Source organism: Scyliorhinus torazame, chromosome 7, assembly GCF_047496885.1.
Source record: "Scyliorhinus torazame isolate Kashiwa2021f chromosome 7, sScyTor2.1, whole genome shotgun sequence".
In the NCBI taxonomy this organism is placed as follows: domain Eukaryota; kingdom Metazoa; phylum Chordata; class Chondrichthyes; order Carcharhiniformes; family Scyliorhinidae; genus Scyliorhinus; species Scyliorhinus torazame.
Genome location: NC_092713.1, coordinates 281,601,628 through 281,617,588, shown reverse-complemented (window position 1 = coordinate 281,617,588; position 15,961 = coordinate 281,601,628). Strand labels below are relative to the sequence as shown.

General features: G+C 46.6%; 1 protein-coding gene across 4 annotated transcripts in view; it reads left to right on the top strand.

The window, feature by feature from the left end:
- The window catches only part of LOC140427072 (protein Shroom1-like), a 145,575-nt gene extending 130,048 nt beyond the window's left edge, over positions 1-15,527 (top strand). For all 4 annotated transcript variants that reach the window (XM_072512550.1, XM_072512548.1, XM_072512549.1 and 1 more), the window contains exon 8: positions 11,487-15,527. In XM_072512550.1, the coding sequence (XP_072368651.1) occupies positions 11,487-11,741 (255 nt within the window). In that variant the 3' untranslated portion in view covers positions 11,742-15,527. The remainder of the gene's footprint in view (positions 1-11,486) is intronic.
- Positions 15,528-15,961: the final 434 nt, after the last annotated feature.

The following is a 15,961-nucleotide window of genomic DNA, read 5'->3' as shown; positions in this document are numbered from 1 at the left end:
GCCTGAATGAGTTGGACAAAATCTACACTTGAGCAGAACAGTGGCAGATGGGAACTCATATGGACATTGGCAAAAAACTGCACAAAGGTTTGGAAAATAGGTGCCACATCTCAATGCTGTTCAACTAGCTCCAGGTGAAGTTGAAGAAGATGTAGGGACTTTAGTAAACTCAACACTAAACATATCCAATAAAATTAAGTAGCAATTGACACATTGGAAGGGAAGCTCCTCTGGGAGAGGGGGGGGAATCATTGAACAAAGAACAAAGAAAAGTTCAGCACAGGAACAGGCCCTTCGGCCCATCAAGCCTGCACCGACCATACTGCCCGTCTAAACTAAAATCTTCTACACTTCCGGGGTCCGTATCCCTCTATTCCCATCCTATTCATGTATTTGTCAAGATGCCCCTGAAACATCACTATCGTCCCTGCTTCCACCACCACCTCCGGCAGCGAGTTCCAGGCACCCACTACCCTCTGTGTAAAAACATTCCTCGTACATCTCCTCTAAACCTTGCCCCTCGCACCTTAAACCTATGCCCCCGAGTAATTGACCCCTCTACCCCGGGGAAAAGCCTCTGACTATCCACTCTGTCTATGCTCCTCATAATTTTGTAGACCTCTATCAGGTCGCCCCTCAACCTCCGTCGTTCCAGTGAGAACAAACCGAGTTTATTCAACCTCTCCTCATAGCTAATGTCCTTCAAACCAGGCAACATCCTGGTAAATCTCTTCTGCACCCTCTATAAAGCCTCCACGTCCTTCTGGTAGTGTGGCGACCAGAATTGAACACTATACTCCAAGTGTGGCCTAACTAAGGTTCTATACAGCTGCAAAATGACTTGCCAATTCTTATACTCAGTGCCCCGGCCAATGAACGCAAGCATGCCGCATGCCTTCTTGACTACCTTCTCCACCTGTGTTGCCCCTTTCAGTGACCTGTGGACCTGCACATCTAGATCTCTCTGATTGTCAATACTCCATTCACTGTATATTCCCTACCTGTATTTGACCTTCCAAAATGCATTACCTCACATTTGTCCGGATTAAACTCCATCTGCCATCTCTCCGCCCAAGTCTCCAAACGATCTAAATCCTGCTGTATCCTCTGACAGTCCTCATCGCTATCCGCAATTCCACCAACCTTTGTGTCATCTGCAAACTTACTAATCAGACCAGTTACATTTTCCTCCAAATCATTTATATATACTACGAACAGCAAAGGTTCCAGCCCTGATCCCTGCGGAACACCACTAGTCACAGCCCTCCAATCAGAAAAGCACCCTTCCATTGCTACTCTCTGCCTTCTATGACCTAGCTAGTTCTGTATCCATCTTGCCCGCTCACCTGTGATCCCGTGGGGCCGAAGGGACTGCCTTTCCTGCCACCGGCTCTTCTCTGTCATGCAGCATGGAGTGTTTCGTTCTGGTGGCCTCTAGCTAGTGCAGTGAGGCTGCCTCGATGAAGTTGGCATCTTCCCCATATGGCAGGGGGCCACCTACAAAATGCGAGCGGCTCCTCTGAATAGCACCCAACAAGGGTATTAAATATCCGAGGAGCAAATGGGCTATCGGCACCTGGTCCGCTACTGGGAAAATTCACCGGGACTGCATTGGGCAGCTGTCCCAACACCACACCATGCAATGTTATTGCTGCCCTCTCCTCTGCCTGCCACCTCCATTCCTGCCACCTGGGGGCCTGGTAAAATTCAAGCCCCTAAGAGCCAGAGCAGCCAGGGTAATACAATTCTAAAGCGAGAACAGGACAAAGTGGTTCAAACTAAAAAAAGATAAATTTAGAATTGATCTCACTATTTTCTTCACGCGAAGAGTAATGACTATGTAAAATAGATTTCCAGTTGGACTTGAGGAAACTGTGGGTGGAAATCTCTGCTCCGCCGCACCTGTTTTCTGAGTGGATTAATTAAAAGGGACCAAATGGCTTTCCTCATCTGTAATTATCTCGTGCTTGTGTGAAAAACACTTTATCCGGTCAGTAGTGGGGAGGGGGCATTGCAGGAATAAAAACACTGATTCATGATGATTACCTGTGGGCTGCACAGGCTCTGCCTTAACTGTAGGAAATGATGGGCGATGTGGGTCCAGATGCTTTGCAGGAATCTGTGTTTATTATGACCCTGAACTTTCATATTTATTTGCCTTTGTTTAAAGTAAATTTGACTAATCATTTGCAGAAAGCACTGCATTTACACTCAGCTACTGATTTTGCAACAATCCTCTCTTGGCTTTGTGACCACGTGACAGATAACTGAAACATGCACATTCACTGATGTTTCACGGACAAAAGAAAAGCAGAGAAAATTATTGCGGAGATAGAAGAACTTTACTTCAAACTTTCAAGTTTGTTAATACTGTTTGTCTGTTGCCATGCGTTTCTAAGTTAGGAATAGTTTCAGACTCAATGTTTTAGACTCCCAAATAATGTGAGCATTCAGCAGAATAACGAACATATGGCAGTTATGAGAAGTGTAGGAACTTCATTATTTCATGCATATAAATGACAAATAATAATAGCCTATTCAAAAAAATTGAAGATAAATTAACATGAGCTTAGATTCATTTAGCGCCTTTAACTTAATAAAATGTCCTAAAGCACATACACAAGTGTTATTAAGCAATATGCCATCAATCCACAAAAGTAGATATTAGGTAAGATAACCAAAAGCTAGGTTAAAGTATAGCTTAAAGGATGAAAGCAAGGTAGAGAGGTGGAGCCCTGTAGCTTTTTTTTATTTTTCTATAATTTTTTAAAATATAAATTTAGAGTACCCGATTATTTTTTTTCCAATTAAGGGGCAATTTAGTGTGGCCAATCCACCTAGCCTGCACATCTTTGGGTTGTGGGGGCGAAACCCACGCAAACACGGGGAGAATGTGCAAACTCCACACGGACAGTGACCCAGAGCCGGGATCGAACCTGGGACCTCGGCGCCGTGAGGCAGCAGGGCTAACCCACTGTGCCACCGTGCTGCCGTTGTTTTTCTATAATAAAAAAAAAAGATTGAAGTAGGAAAGAAGGGCGAAAAAAAAAAGGAAAAATAATAAGTTGTTAAAGGATGGGAAAAGCAGCGTCGAAGAAGAGAGGACCATCAAAAGTGCTGACAAGATGGTGGATGCCGGACCCCATGGTGGGGCCGCACTACTTAGGTGAAGAAGATGACCGAGGTGATGGTGGTGGAGCTGGAAAAGCAGTTTGCGAGGCACATGGAGGCTTTGAGGAAGGAGATGGCGGTCGCATTGAAGTCATTAGTGGAGGAGGCAATCGCCCCGGTGAGGGTAGCTGTGGCAAAGACATCGGCCGAGGTGAGAGAGCAGGGCGAGAAGATGAAGGAAGTGGAGGAGGTTGTGTCACAGCACAGTGACCAGTTCACCTCGATGGGGGACGAGCTGCGGAGGGTGGTGGAAGTCAACAGAGGACTCCGAGCCAAGCTCGAGGACTTGGAGAACCGCTCGAGGCGGTACAATCTGAGAATTGTGGGCTTGCCCGAAGGGACAGAGGGCCCAAGGCCCACAGAGTACTTTGCTAGGCAGTTTCATAGATTTCATAGAATTTACAGTGCAGAAGGAGGCCATTCAGCCCATCGAGTCTGCACCGGCTCTTGGAAAGAGCACCCTACCCAAGATCCACACCTCCAGCCTATCCCCATAACCCAGAAACCCCACCCAACACTAAGTTGGCGGAGTTGATGGGGGAGGGTGAGAACCCCTCCCGGCACGAGCTGGGCCGAGCTCATCGGTCATTAAGGCCGAAGTCCAAAGTGAATGAGCCGCCAAGAGCAGTAATTATCTGCTTCCATAAGTACTGCATGAAGGAGAAGGTGTTAAGCTGGGCGAAGCAGAAGCGTGAGGTGCAGTGGGGTGGTGCTGGAGTTCGGATCTACCAGGACTTGACGGTGGAGTTGGCAAAAAGCCTAGCGGCGTTCGGGCGAGTGAAGGCGGCACTGTACAAAAAGGGCGTACGATTTGGTATGGTATACCCGGCGAAGCTGAGGGTGACGTATGATGCCAAAGACTTTTATTTCGAGGCGGCTGAGGCGTTCGTGAGGGCAGACGGCTTGGGACAGACGTATAGGAGCGGAGCTGGAAAAGAGACTGTGGACTGTGATTGGGGAGCTGGAAAGTGTATAAATGTTATAACTTTCTTTTTTACTGACGTGTATTGTAATTTACTTCTCTTCACATTGTTACAGAGTTCAAGTTATTGGTTGGGTTGATTGGCATTCTGTGTTGCGACAGTTATATCTTATTTTAGTGAATTGTATGGGTTGGATTGTTGTTTTTGTTTTTTCTTTTTCTGGGACTGGGTGGGAGGGGACGGTATACCTTGGCGGGGGGGAGCCACCTGTGCTAGCTAACTAAAGTTGGCTAGCGACGGAGGTGAGGTGAGAGGAGGGCTGCGGACATTGGAGCCTGGTTAGCAGGTTTCGATGGGCCTATGAGGTGAGCGAGGGGGGAGAAGTGATAGATGCCGGAAGATGCTTTTTCGAGAGGAAATGTAGGGGGGGTATTTGGGAGGGGGGGAAGGGGTTCGATGTTAATAATGGAAAGGGGCGGGTCAGGCTCATGGGGCAGGGCCCGGTGCTATGATGATGGTGGATAAGAAGGGGGGGGGGGGTTGAGAGACCCCCAGTTAGGATAGACACGTCGAATGTGAGGGGGATAGGAGGTCCGGTCAAGAGGTCAAGGGTGCTTGCGCATCTTAAAAGTTTGAAAGCCGATGTAGCAATGCTGCAGGAGGGCTTTGACGGAAGGGCTCGAGGGGCAGCTGTAATGGTCAGCAAAAGAGTACGTTTCCAGATGGAGAAGGTGGTGGCAGATCAGGGGGGTAGATATGTGATTGTGACAGGGGCGCTGGAGGGGAGGTTAGTGGCACTGTTAAGTGTATACGGTCCCAATTGGGACGATGTGGAATTCGCAAAGAAGGTGTTTGGGGCCATCCCCGACTTGGACACACATGAACTGATAGTGGGGGGGGACTGGAACTTGGTGCAGGAGCCAAGGTTGGACAGGTCACGGCCGCGCTCGCTGGTCCCATCAGGGGGGCGAAGGCGTTGGCTGGGCTAATGATAGAAATGGGAGGGGTGGACCCTTGGAGGTTTCTGCACTCGAGGGAACGGAGGTACTCGTTTTTCTCAGCTGTCCTTAAGGTATACTCACGGATCGACTTTTTCGTGGTGGGGAAGGCTTTGCTGGCTGGTGTTAAGGGGTCGGAATACTTGGCAATTGCAGTGTCAGATCATGCTCCGCATTGGGTGGATATGGTACTGGAGAAGGGGGTAGCGCAGAGGCCGGGGTGGAAATTAGATGTGGGACTTTTGGGGGACCAAGTGTTCTGTGACAAAATTGAAAAGGTAATTGAGGAATATGTAGGTTTCAACTGTACGGGTGAGGTGTCGAAGGCAGCTGTCTGGGAGACTGGAAAGGCGGTGGTGAGGTGATTTTGTTTAAGGCCAGGGTGGACAAAGAGGAGAGGTTGGAGCGGCAGAGGGTAATAGATGAGATGTTGGAGGTAGATAGGAGTTATGCAGAAGATGGGGACCCAGCGAAGCTGGAAAAGAGGAAGGAACTACAGGCGAGCTTTGACCGACTATCTACCAGGAAGGCAGTGCGCCAACTGATACGAGCAAGGCGTGCAGTTTACGATCATGGAGATAAGGCCAGCAGGTCAGCTCCGGAAGGAGACTGTGGTAAGGGAAATTGTTCAGGTGAGGGATAGGGCAGCGAAGTTGGTGTTGGCTCCGGATCTGATTAACAAGGTTTTTGAGGAATTTTATGAGAGGTTGTACAGGTCAGAGCCACCTGGGGGAGACCGTGAGATGCAGTCATTTCTAGATGGGTTGGAGTACCCAAGATTAGGAGAGGGGGACAGGGCTACATTAGAAGGAGCAATAGTGGAGCAGGAGATAAAGGATGCAATTGGGAGGATGCAGTCGGGGAAGGTGGCAGGGCCGGATGGGTTTCCGGTGGAATATTATAAAAAATTCAAGGATAAGCTTTACCCCTGATGGTGGGGATGTTTGAAGGGGCGATAGGGAAGGGGGTGTTGCCACAAACCTTGGGGCAGGCATCGATTTCCCTGTTGCTAAAAAAAGATAAGGATCCGACGGAGTGTGGGTGGTATAGGCCCATATCACTTCTGAATGTGGATGCAAAAGTATTGGCGAAGGTACTGGCGGGTAAGTTTGGAGGAGTGCCTCCCGAAGGTGATAGGTGAAGATCAGACTGGGTTTGTGAAAGGGAGGCAGCTGTTTTCAAACATTAGAAGGGTATTGAACGTCGTTATGGCACCGGCAGAGGGGAAGGAAACAGAGGTGGTTGTGGCATTGGACGCTGAGAAGGTGTTTGACCGGGTAGAATGGGGGTACTTGATGGCAGTTCTGGAGCGGTTTGGGATTGGACCAAGATTTGTGAACTGGGTAAAGCTACTCTATAAGGAGCCGAGGGCGAATGTCCGCACGAACAACATCAGCTCGAGATACTTTTCTCTCCACCGTGGGATTAGGCAGGGATGTCCTATGTCCCCCCTGCTGTTTGCACTCGCGATTGAGCCGTTGGCCATCGCATTAAGAAGTTCGGGGGTATGGAAAGGAACAGTGCGGGGGCAGGGGGGTGGGGGGAGATAGAGCAGAGGGTGTCCTTATATGCCGATGATTTGCTGTTATACGTGTCAGAACCGAGTGTGTCAATAGGGGGAATATTGGAGCTGCTTCGAGTGTTTGGGTTTTTCTCGGGGTACAAACCAAATCTAGACAAGAGTGAGTATTTTGTGGTGTTTCGGCCGGGGGTGGGGGCAGGGGGGGTGGGGGGGGGGGGGGCTGCCATTCCGTAGGGTAGGGACTCACTTTAGGTGCCTGGGGGTGCAGGTTGCCCGGGAGTGGGGGGGTGGCTCCGCAGGTACAGCATTTCTAGTTTGGTGGGGAGAGTGAAAGGTGGGATGGTCTCCCTCTGTCACTGGCGGGTCGGGTACAGGCGGTCAAAATGAACGTGTTGCCGCGATTTCCGTTTATTTTTCAATGCCTGCCGATTTTCCTGCCAAAGGCTTTTTTCAGAGAGATTGAGGGAAGGATTACTTCGTTCATATGGGGAGGGAAGGTGGCCAGAGTTAGAAAGGTGCTGCTACAGAGGGGAAGGCAAGCAGGGGATTTGGGTCTTCCGAACCTGATGTATTACTACTGGATGGCGAATGTGGAGAAGGTGCAGAGCTGAGTCAGAGGAGTTGATTCCCAGTGGGTCAGAATGGAGGAGGGTTTGTGCAGGGGGTCGGGATTGAAAGCATTAGCAACAGCGCCGCTCCCGATAGTCCTGGGGAAGTACTCAGGGAGTCCGGTAATAATAGCTTAATTGAGAATTTGGAGTCAGTTTCGCCAACATTTCGGGTTGGGGGCAGGGTCAAGGGAAATGCCGATTCGGGGGAACCACAGATTTGAGCCATGGAGGTGGAATGGAAATTTTTGGAAATGGGAGGAGAAGGGGATGATGACACTTAAAGATTTGTTCCTTAGGGGTCGGTTTGCAGGATTGAAGGAGCTGGAAGTGAAGTATGGGCTGGAGCAGGGGGAAATGTTTAGATTCATGAAGGTTCGAGATTTTGCCAGAAAGGAGATACAGAACTACCCGGTGGAGCCGGCCTCCACATTGCTGGAGGAGGTGCTGACGACAGGGGGACTGGAGAAGGGGGTAGTGTCAGCGATTTACGGAGCTATTTTGGAAGAGGAGAAGGCACCACTGGAAGGGATCAAAGCAAAGTGGGATGAAGAGCTGGGAGAGGATATGGAGGAGGGGTTCTGGTGTGAGGTGCTCCGGAGAGTGAATGTCTCCACCTCGTGCGCAAGGTTGGGGCCGATACAGCTGAAGGTGGTATACAGAGCGCACCTCACGAGGGCGAGGATGAGCCGATTCTTTGAAGGAGTGGAAGATGTGTGTGAACGTTGCGGGGTGGGGGGTGGGGGGGGGGGGGGGGGGGGGGCGCTAATCACGTTCATTGTTTTGGTCCTGTCCAAAGCTAGAGGATTACTGGAAGGAGGTTTTTAGGGTAATTTCTAAAGTGGTGCACGTGAAACTGGACTCGGGCCCCCGGGAGGCCATATTCAGGGTGTCGGACCAGCCAGGGTCGGAAACGGGTGCGGAGGCAGATGTTGTAGCCTTCGCCTCGTTGATCGCCCGAAGGCGGATCCTGATAGGTAGCAGAGCAACCTCTCCACCCTGTGCCCTGGCGTGGCGGGGGGACCTGTTGGAATTCTTGACTCTTGAGAATGTTAAGTTTGAACTGAGGGGAAGGATGGAGGGGTTCGACAATTCATGGGCATTATTCATTATGCACTTTCAAGAACTGGATCACATCGAACATTAGTTGGGGTGTGTGGGTGGGATGGTTGGGGGGAGGGGGGCTGTGTGTGTTAATGACGACTATGGGTGATCCCAAATTCCTTTTTGTCATTTGTTTGTGTGAACATGCGGGCTCATGTTTGGGGTTTTGATGCACGATCAATTGCACAAAGACTAAAGTTGGGTACAACTGTGGCTTTATTACAGTCAGATGTGTGGCCTCCTGCTGCAGCTGGCGAAATGTCAGGGCACTGGAGGTCATGCATATTTATACAGTTCTCCGTGGGCGGAGCCAGCCGGCAGGAGCTACCGGCGAACCTGTAGTGCAGGTCCTACCTTACATCACCTATTACAGTGGTTCACCACAGGTTTGGTGGGAGGATGGGATCGTTGTTATTGATATGGGGATTGACATATTTGTTATTGATTATTGTTTATTGGTGATGGGTGTAAATTTGGGAGAAAATGTGAAAAAGGAGAATAAAAATATATTTTTTAAAAAGAGCCCAGAATTGGAGATGTGTCGGATTGAGAAGATTATAGAAATTGGGAGGAGGGAGGCCACGGAGGGAGAAGGATGGTGTGACCAAACATGTCAAAGGCTGCAGACTGAAAGAAGGACAAGGGGGGATAATTTTCCTTTGTCACAGTCATGCAGGATGTCATTTGTGATTTTGGTACGAACCATTTCAGTACAGTGATGTAATATAAAAGATGGGGCAGCACGGTGACGCAGTGGGTTAGCCCTGCAGCCTCACGGCGCCGAGGTCCCAGGTTCGATCCCGGCTCTGGGTCACTGTCCGTCTGGAGTTTGCACATTCTCCCCGTGTTTGCGTGGGTTTCACCCCCACAACCCAAAGATGTGCAGGTTAGGTGGATTGGCCATGCTAAATTGCCCCTTAATTGGGAAAAATGAATTGGTTACTCTAAATTTTTTTTTTTTTAATTAAAAAAAAGATTACCATAACATCTTTCAATAAAGGTATAAATGGCATATGGCACAAAAACTAGATAACTCAATCATGGCTGCAAACGTGCATGGACATGAAGTACCTGAGTTGTTAAAATATTAAATGTTGCATGTAAATACTTGCATTCTGTCTGAACCAAAAGCATGCCTCAGCCTCAACCACTTGGAACGGCAAACCATATTTTTTAAACGAAAGTGATATGGAGGAGTAAATGTTTTGATTGGGAAGATTGGTTCATTATCCAGGTTTGAGGAAACAGCCTTCATATTACTGAAATGTTTTGATAAAGTTGAAAGTGATATTCAAGCTGAATAAGCACAAGTCGCTATTTCACCAGCAGACCAATTGAGTATGTTGATTTCCCTTGTATACTGAACAGTACAATCTTAGTGGAGCAAGGAGCTTAAATATGTTGCAACAACTGCTTAGAGAAGGGATTAACATTCCAGGGCAATAATGAACAAAAAGGTCACCTTAAAGTTGCACATTCTCAAACCACTGAGAGCTCATCAGCTGATTTGATTCATGCATATCAGAATTTATTTTCTCATTTTGAAACGCTCGCTGAGGAAGATATGAGTCCTTCATTCAAGATGTTCACGATAAATGTATTTTTCTGACCTCTGTAAAATCTGATGACAAGACTAAATGAGCAGTTAAGCAAAGCAAATTCAAATTCGTAAAATCCCTCCAGTGCAGAAAGAGGCCCATTTGGCCCATCGTGTCTGCACCAACCCTCTGAACGAGCACCCTACCTAGGCTCACTCCCCTGCCCTATCCCCGCAACCGCACCAAACCTGCACATCACTATCCTACTGGCATTTCTCACATTGGTCGGAAATGTGACCAAAGATTTGGTTGAAAGAATCTGGAATTTCGTAACAATAATCTGTAAAGACGAAACCATATTTGAGACTCAACAACCTCAGAGTATACACCTGACCTTGGTGTTAAAATTACAGCATCACTGATGTTGGTATACATTCGAAATATTCGAGTAAGAGATGTCATTTTCGCTTGGATGAGACATTAAAACAAGGGGTAGGATTCTCTGTCCCGCCGCTCCAGATTTCTGGTTCAGCACGCCGGCGGGATGCTCCGTTTTGCCGGCTGGTCAATGGGGTTTCCCATTGTGGGGCAGCCCCACGCCGTCGGGAAACCCCCGGGGCTGCCGGCAAAACGGAGCATCCCGACGGTGGAGAATCCAGCCCAAGGTATACTTGTTCAGGTGGATATAAAAGATGCCATTGCATTTTTCTTTGAAAGAATATGGAAGTCACCGTAATGCTAAGCCTTGAGAACCCCCCTCCCCCACTGCTTGAACAATGTCCAGATGCCCAAAGTCGATAACCATTCTCAATATTGCTACAATATTACTCGGAATTATTGCACAGTATAAAGTTATGTGATTCCATCCCCTGTTGTTGCCATGCTCTGATATCTGTGTTCCCACATCCCATCATCTGGCCAAGTACTTACAGACACCAGAAGACTCCATCAACTGAACCCCACATTGCAATTCCCTATTCTGCCAAGCCTTGGGTTCGCTCCACAGTGCTACTGAATCCATGGAGCCCCGATCATTTTCTAAAATACCAGTGAACAATTATCTAACATCTTATAATTATAATAATAATAATCTTTATTGTCACAAGCAGGCTTACATTAACACTGCAATGAAGTTACTGTGAAAAGCCCCTGGTCGCCATATTCCGGGAGCGCCTGTTTGGGTACACAGAGGGAGAATTCACAATGTCCAATTCACCTAACAACATGTCTTTCGGGACTTGTGGGAGGAAACCGGAGCAGCCGGAGGAAACCCACACAAACACAGAGAGAACATGCAGACTGCACACAGACAGTGACCCAAGCCTGGAACCGAACCTGGGACCATGGTGCTGTGAAGCAACAGTGCTAACCAGTGTGCAACCATCTTGTCAGTAATATGGTAAATATTCAGAAGCACAGCGGCACTGAGGGAGTACTGCATTGTCAGCAGTATTACCTTTTAGCTGAGACACAAGCTTTAAGACAAGTGCTCTTTAAAGGCAGAATAATATTTTTTGTTTCAACCGGTAGTTGCTGCCCTTCTAAAATACCACATTCCTGACTTACTGCAGCTAGTGCCACAGGAAGGTTTGCTAGTTCTAATACATGTTGTTTTCATTTAGCAATCATTGAACGAAAGGCACCGGACTCTCTCTCGCCAGCATGAAGACGCCCGAGGACTAAAGGAACATCAAGACCACCGAGAACGGGTGATCTTCAGCATCCTAACAAACTACCTCACCGAGGAGCAGCTTCAGCGCTGTCAACACTTTGTCCAAATGAAAAAGGCTTTGTTAATCAAGCAAAAAGAACTTGAAGAGAATCTCAAACTGATTGAGGAGCAACTTGAATTTCTCGAAAACACACTTCAGATATGATTTCATTTTACCGTTTTTCAAAACTAAACTGATCATTGCTTTCCCCAAAAGAAAAACCCACTAAAGTCATAAATAGATTATGTAATCCAGCTCACAAAGTAGGTTAAAATACTCATTCTAAAACTAATAAATTTTAACTATACATTTATTTTATTTTACGTGCAATAACTTAAATAGTTAATTAAATAAAATGAATTGGGGCTATGCTATAATGATAGAGTCAGCTAATGGCATTTTGTTGCTCCTGGATAACTTACTGGAAGCTTTTGTTTAAGTTGATAACCATGGGCCCAAATTTTGCAGCCAGCAGTTAAGAAACGGTGCTCACTGCTGACCTTGAAGAAGGTTGTCCCCAAAGATCTAGTGATTTCTGTGGCATGGATATCACCTTTCTCAATGTTAATTAGAATCTGGTGCCAGGTTATGGGCATCTCCAGGTTCCCAGCCATGTTGATGTCATTAAGCAGGGGTAGCACCCAATTAAATTAGAGAATTCTCACAGACAACAAACCAGGAAGTCAAATGCACTGATTATCCTTCAATTTTTACTATCATTTTACAGAGGAAAATAAACATTTGGACGTACACATGCAAAAAGGTAGAAATATCATGTACTAATTTTTTTTCAAATGATTTTAAAATGTGGAATTTTATCAGAATGGAGAAATTTAATATTCCACTCGTTTAGATTGCCTTTTGTGCCTGAGAACTTGTCAGCAATAATTATGAACCTAGTATGCTGTTAAAACTCAATCACACCTCATTCAACAAGATTAACATTTTCCAGGGTTTTACAGTAAGACTGATAGTTTAAAAAGGGAAGGTCTCATCAGTTAATGATTTTGAATTAATTGCATTCTGCAGAGACTTTCAACTGCACATCTCTGAAGAAGCATAGAATCACTGACTGTAACTTCTGCATTTCTGTATTTAACTTCACATGCGTGGACTCCAGAAGTTTGTGTTCATTTCAGAAGAATAATGACAGTGAATGCCACAATTACCACTGCAGAATCTGAGTCAATATTACTCATAGTCGCATGATACTGTTTTCATTGCAAAAAAACATAACATTACAACATACCTCTGCAGTGCTCATGCATGAGTTCATCTTGATGCCTGACTCGTTCTTCGGTTGATTTCCTGCCTGAAGTGGCAATAGTTCCCCCTTTGATAAACCAACACTCCTATTAAATGTTTATCGTCAGTCTATAAAATATTCCCATGCCCAGAGCCTCTCTGAATTCTTCACCAGCAGGTGCTTGCTTCCTTATTTTTTTATACTATGGTACATTTTTGGTTGATTCCTCCCTTTACCATTTACCGTTTAATAACCAGTCTGAAAGTGCGACAGTGGCGGCCAAACTTCCAATGTTTCTCTCTTGTCAGGGTGAAGTGCCTTTCTTCCCTTCAAGTAGTCTGACCAAATGACCAAAACCATCTTCGCCCCTGTATCTCACTGCTGGTCTAATCAGTAGCAGGAGTAAGCACATCGTTAAAATCACCACTCATCACGTCCAACCACCACTATGCCCCCATCCCCTTGCTTATTGCCTTTTCATCTTTTGACCAATTGAATCCCACAGTTAATTGTACTGTGATGTCTGAATTAGTTTCGTTCCTTTTTGAGTCTCGGGGTAGAATGGGTCTGTTGTCACAAGGAAACCTATGGCCTCCCTTTCCTGGGCTCTCCCTTTTCTGCCTGAAAGAGCTTTCCCAAGGCCTGTCCTACCCATCACTTTCCCTGCTGGCAACTGTTCTGCATCCTGGGGCAGCACGGTAGCGTTGTGGATAGCACGATTGCTTCACAGCTCCAGGGTCCCAGGTTCGATTCCGGCTTGGGTCACTGTCTGTGCGGAGTCTGCACATCCTCCCCGTGTGTGCGTGGGTTTCCTCCGGGTGCTCCGGTTTCCTCCCACAGTCCAACGATGTGCAGGTTAGGTGGATTGGCCATGATAAATTGCCCTTAGTGTCCAAAATTGCCCTTCGTGTTGGGTGGGATTACTGGGTTATGGGGATAGGGTGGAGGTGTTGACCTTGGGTAGGGTGCTCTTTCCAAGAGCTGGTGCCGACTCGATGGGCCGAATGGCCTCCTTCTGCACTGTAAATTCTATGATCTATGATCCTCTTTGGAACTGGAGCGGTCCCATTGAAATGGGACACGAGAATCGAAATAACCCAGACTTGAAATGCAGGATTGCAATTCACACCCACCCTGCCCTCAGGTGCCTGAAACTAGCTATGATGGAAAATCAATTCCACTTTTTTGCCACAATATCAAAACCATTTATGATTTTGAACAGTTCTGTCGTATCTCCTATAACCTCCTTTCTTTGAATGAAAAGAGCTGCTTTATCTCTAATCTGCCCTTATAACTAAAGTCTCTCATCCAAATTTCATTTTCAGTGAATGTTTTTGGCACACTCTTCATAGCCAACCTTGATATCTAAGACCTCCAAAATGGGTCACAATCGAGCGGTCACCTCCTTGCTTGTGTATTCTATGCGATTAAAAATTTGTTTGGGCCTCTTTTCGGGACCAGAAACAAGACTGCATAGGCAGCATCTGTGACCACCAAGATGCCCAAACAGGCCCACAATTTATCTGCAGACCACATTTCAATGATTTGCGTAGGTAAGATGTCGAATGCCTGTTTTTGGTGGTTGTGCGGAATGCCTGCAAAGCTCCATTTACCAATCCAGCATCACCGATCAGATAAATGATGCTCCACCCCAAAAATTGTCTATTTTGCTGCTGTTTACCATTTGAAAATCATGATGACCAGTTTGCACCTGTATGAGCCTATCAATAATATCGAGAATCTCATGGAATTGTCAGAACGATAAGCATTTTCCCATTTGTGTGTCTGAACTCCCACGCCTATCTGCTCCTCGACATCTCTGTGTTTATTTGTTACTGTAGCAATTACCACAGACGACAAGGCAGCCATGCAGCTGCGCATACCACTAACAGCCCGCTTTGAACTTGGTGCCACGGGTCATATAGGTGTCCCCCCTGACCCCAGACGACCCATCAGCTGTATGAGCGCGCTCCAGTACAACCAGTGCCATCTTTTTGGCTGGGATAAGTGTGTGTAGGGAGTGTAATGTGTGTGTGCGGCTGGATTTTGTCAGCCTCCTGAGTGTCGATCATGGACCTGGCATATCCCGCACCATTTTTCATTGGAATCGACTGTGTTCCCTGCGGTGCCCATGCTAGCCCCTCAACGGTAGTGGAACCGGCGCCGGGGTTTCTGTCGTAAAAGTCCAAGTGTTCTCTGTTGGCGTCAACACTTAGTCTCAGAAACGGAGAATCCCGCCCATTGTGTCTCTTCCTAACAGTGTATCATGTCAGACTGTTCTATGTTGTCTTTCATGTCCGTGTGCCCGCCCATTTCAACAACCTTGAAGCCAGTCCCTATCATCCTAGGTCTTTACCACACTCCAAGTTTCATATCAGAAGCACATGTTGAAAGTGTGCTGCGTACTCCTAATTCCAAGCATTTTACTTGAAAGGAGATATCAAACATCTTCATGAAGTTCAGAATATTTTTTAAAAGTTAGTGATTTTAAAGCTGTAATCTTGTTTCAGAATTTTGATGAAGGTTGAAAACTGTTTTAGTTTTGCTCTCATCAGTCAATTTATTGGCTTGTAATTACTTCTGGATATCTATTATTCTTTTCACCAATGTAAAAAGAAAAAGCTGTATATAATAATTATTGTTCTTGCATTATCTTCTAATACTGGATGATCATACTATCATAAATTAAATTTTGTACACTATAATATCTATGTAAAAGTACATTTTGCATCCATATATTTCAGCTCGAAGTGATGTCTTCTGAAAGGTTTTCCTCTCTGATTGCCAGCAACAATTGCTGAAAAACCATTCACTATTTGCAGCAGGTGATGGAGGATCATTTTCAAGCTATGACACTTTCTGACATAAAGCCAATCATCCTCGTGCAAGCAACATAAAAAAGGCATTTATTATTTGAACAAGGCCATGCCCTTTTAATAAACATAGCTTTGTTTGTCAGTCAGTGGGAGGTTTATTTCAAAGGCAATGGGCCAGATCTTTAGGGAATCAGGCCATCCCGCTTTCTGACAGATCCCTTTTTGCTGTCAAGGTGAAGGTGGGGGGTGGAGAGGGGGGTGCGGTGGCGTGAAAGACACAGGTGGGAAACGTGATCTCAGCAGGGCCCATTGATATTAGTGCT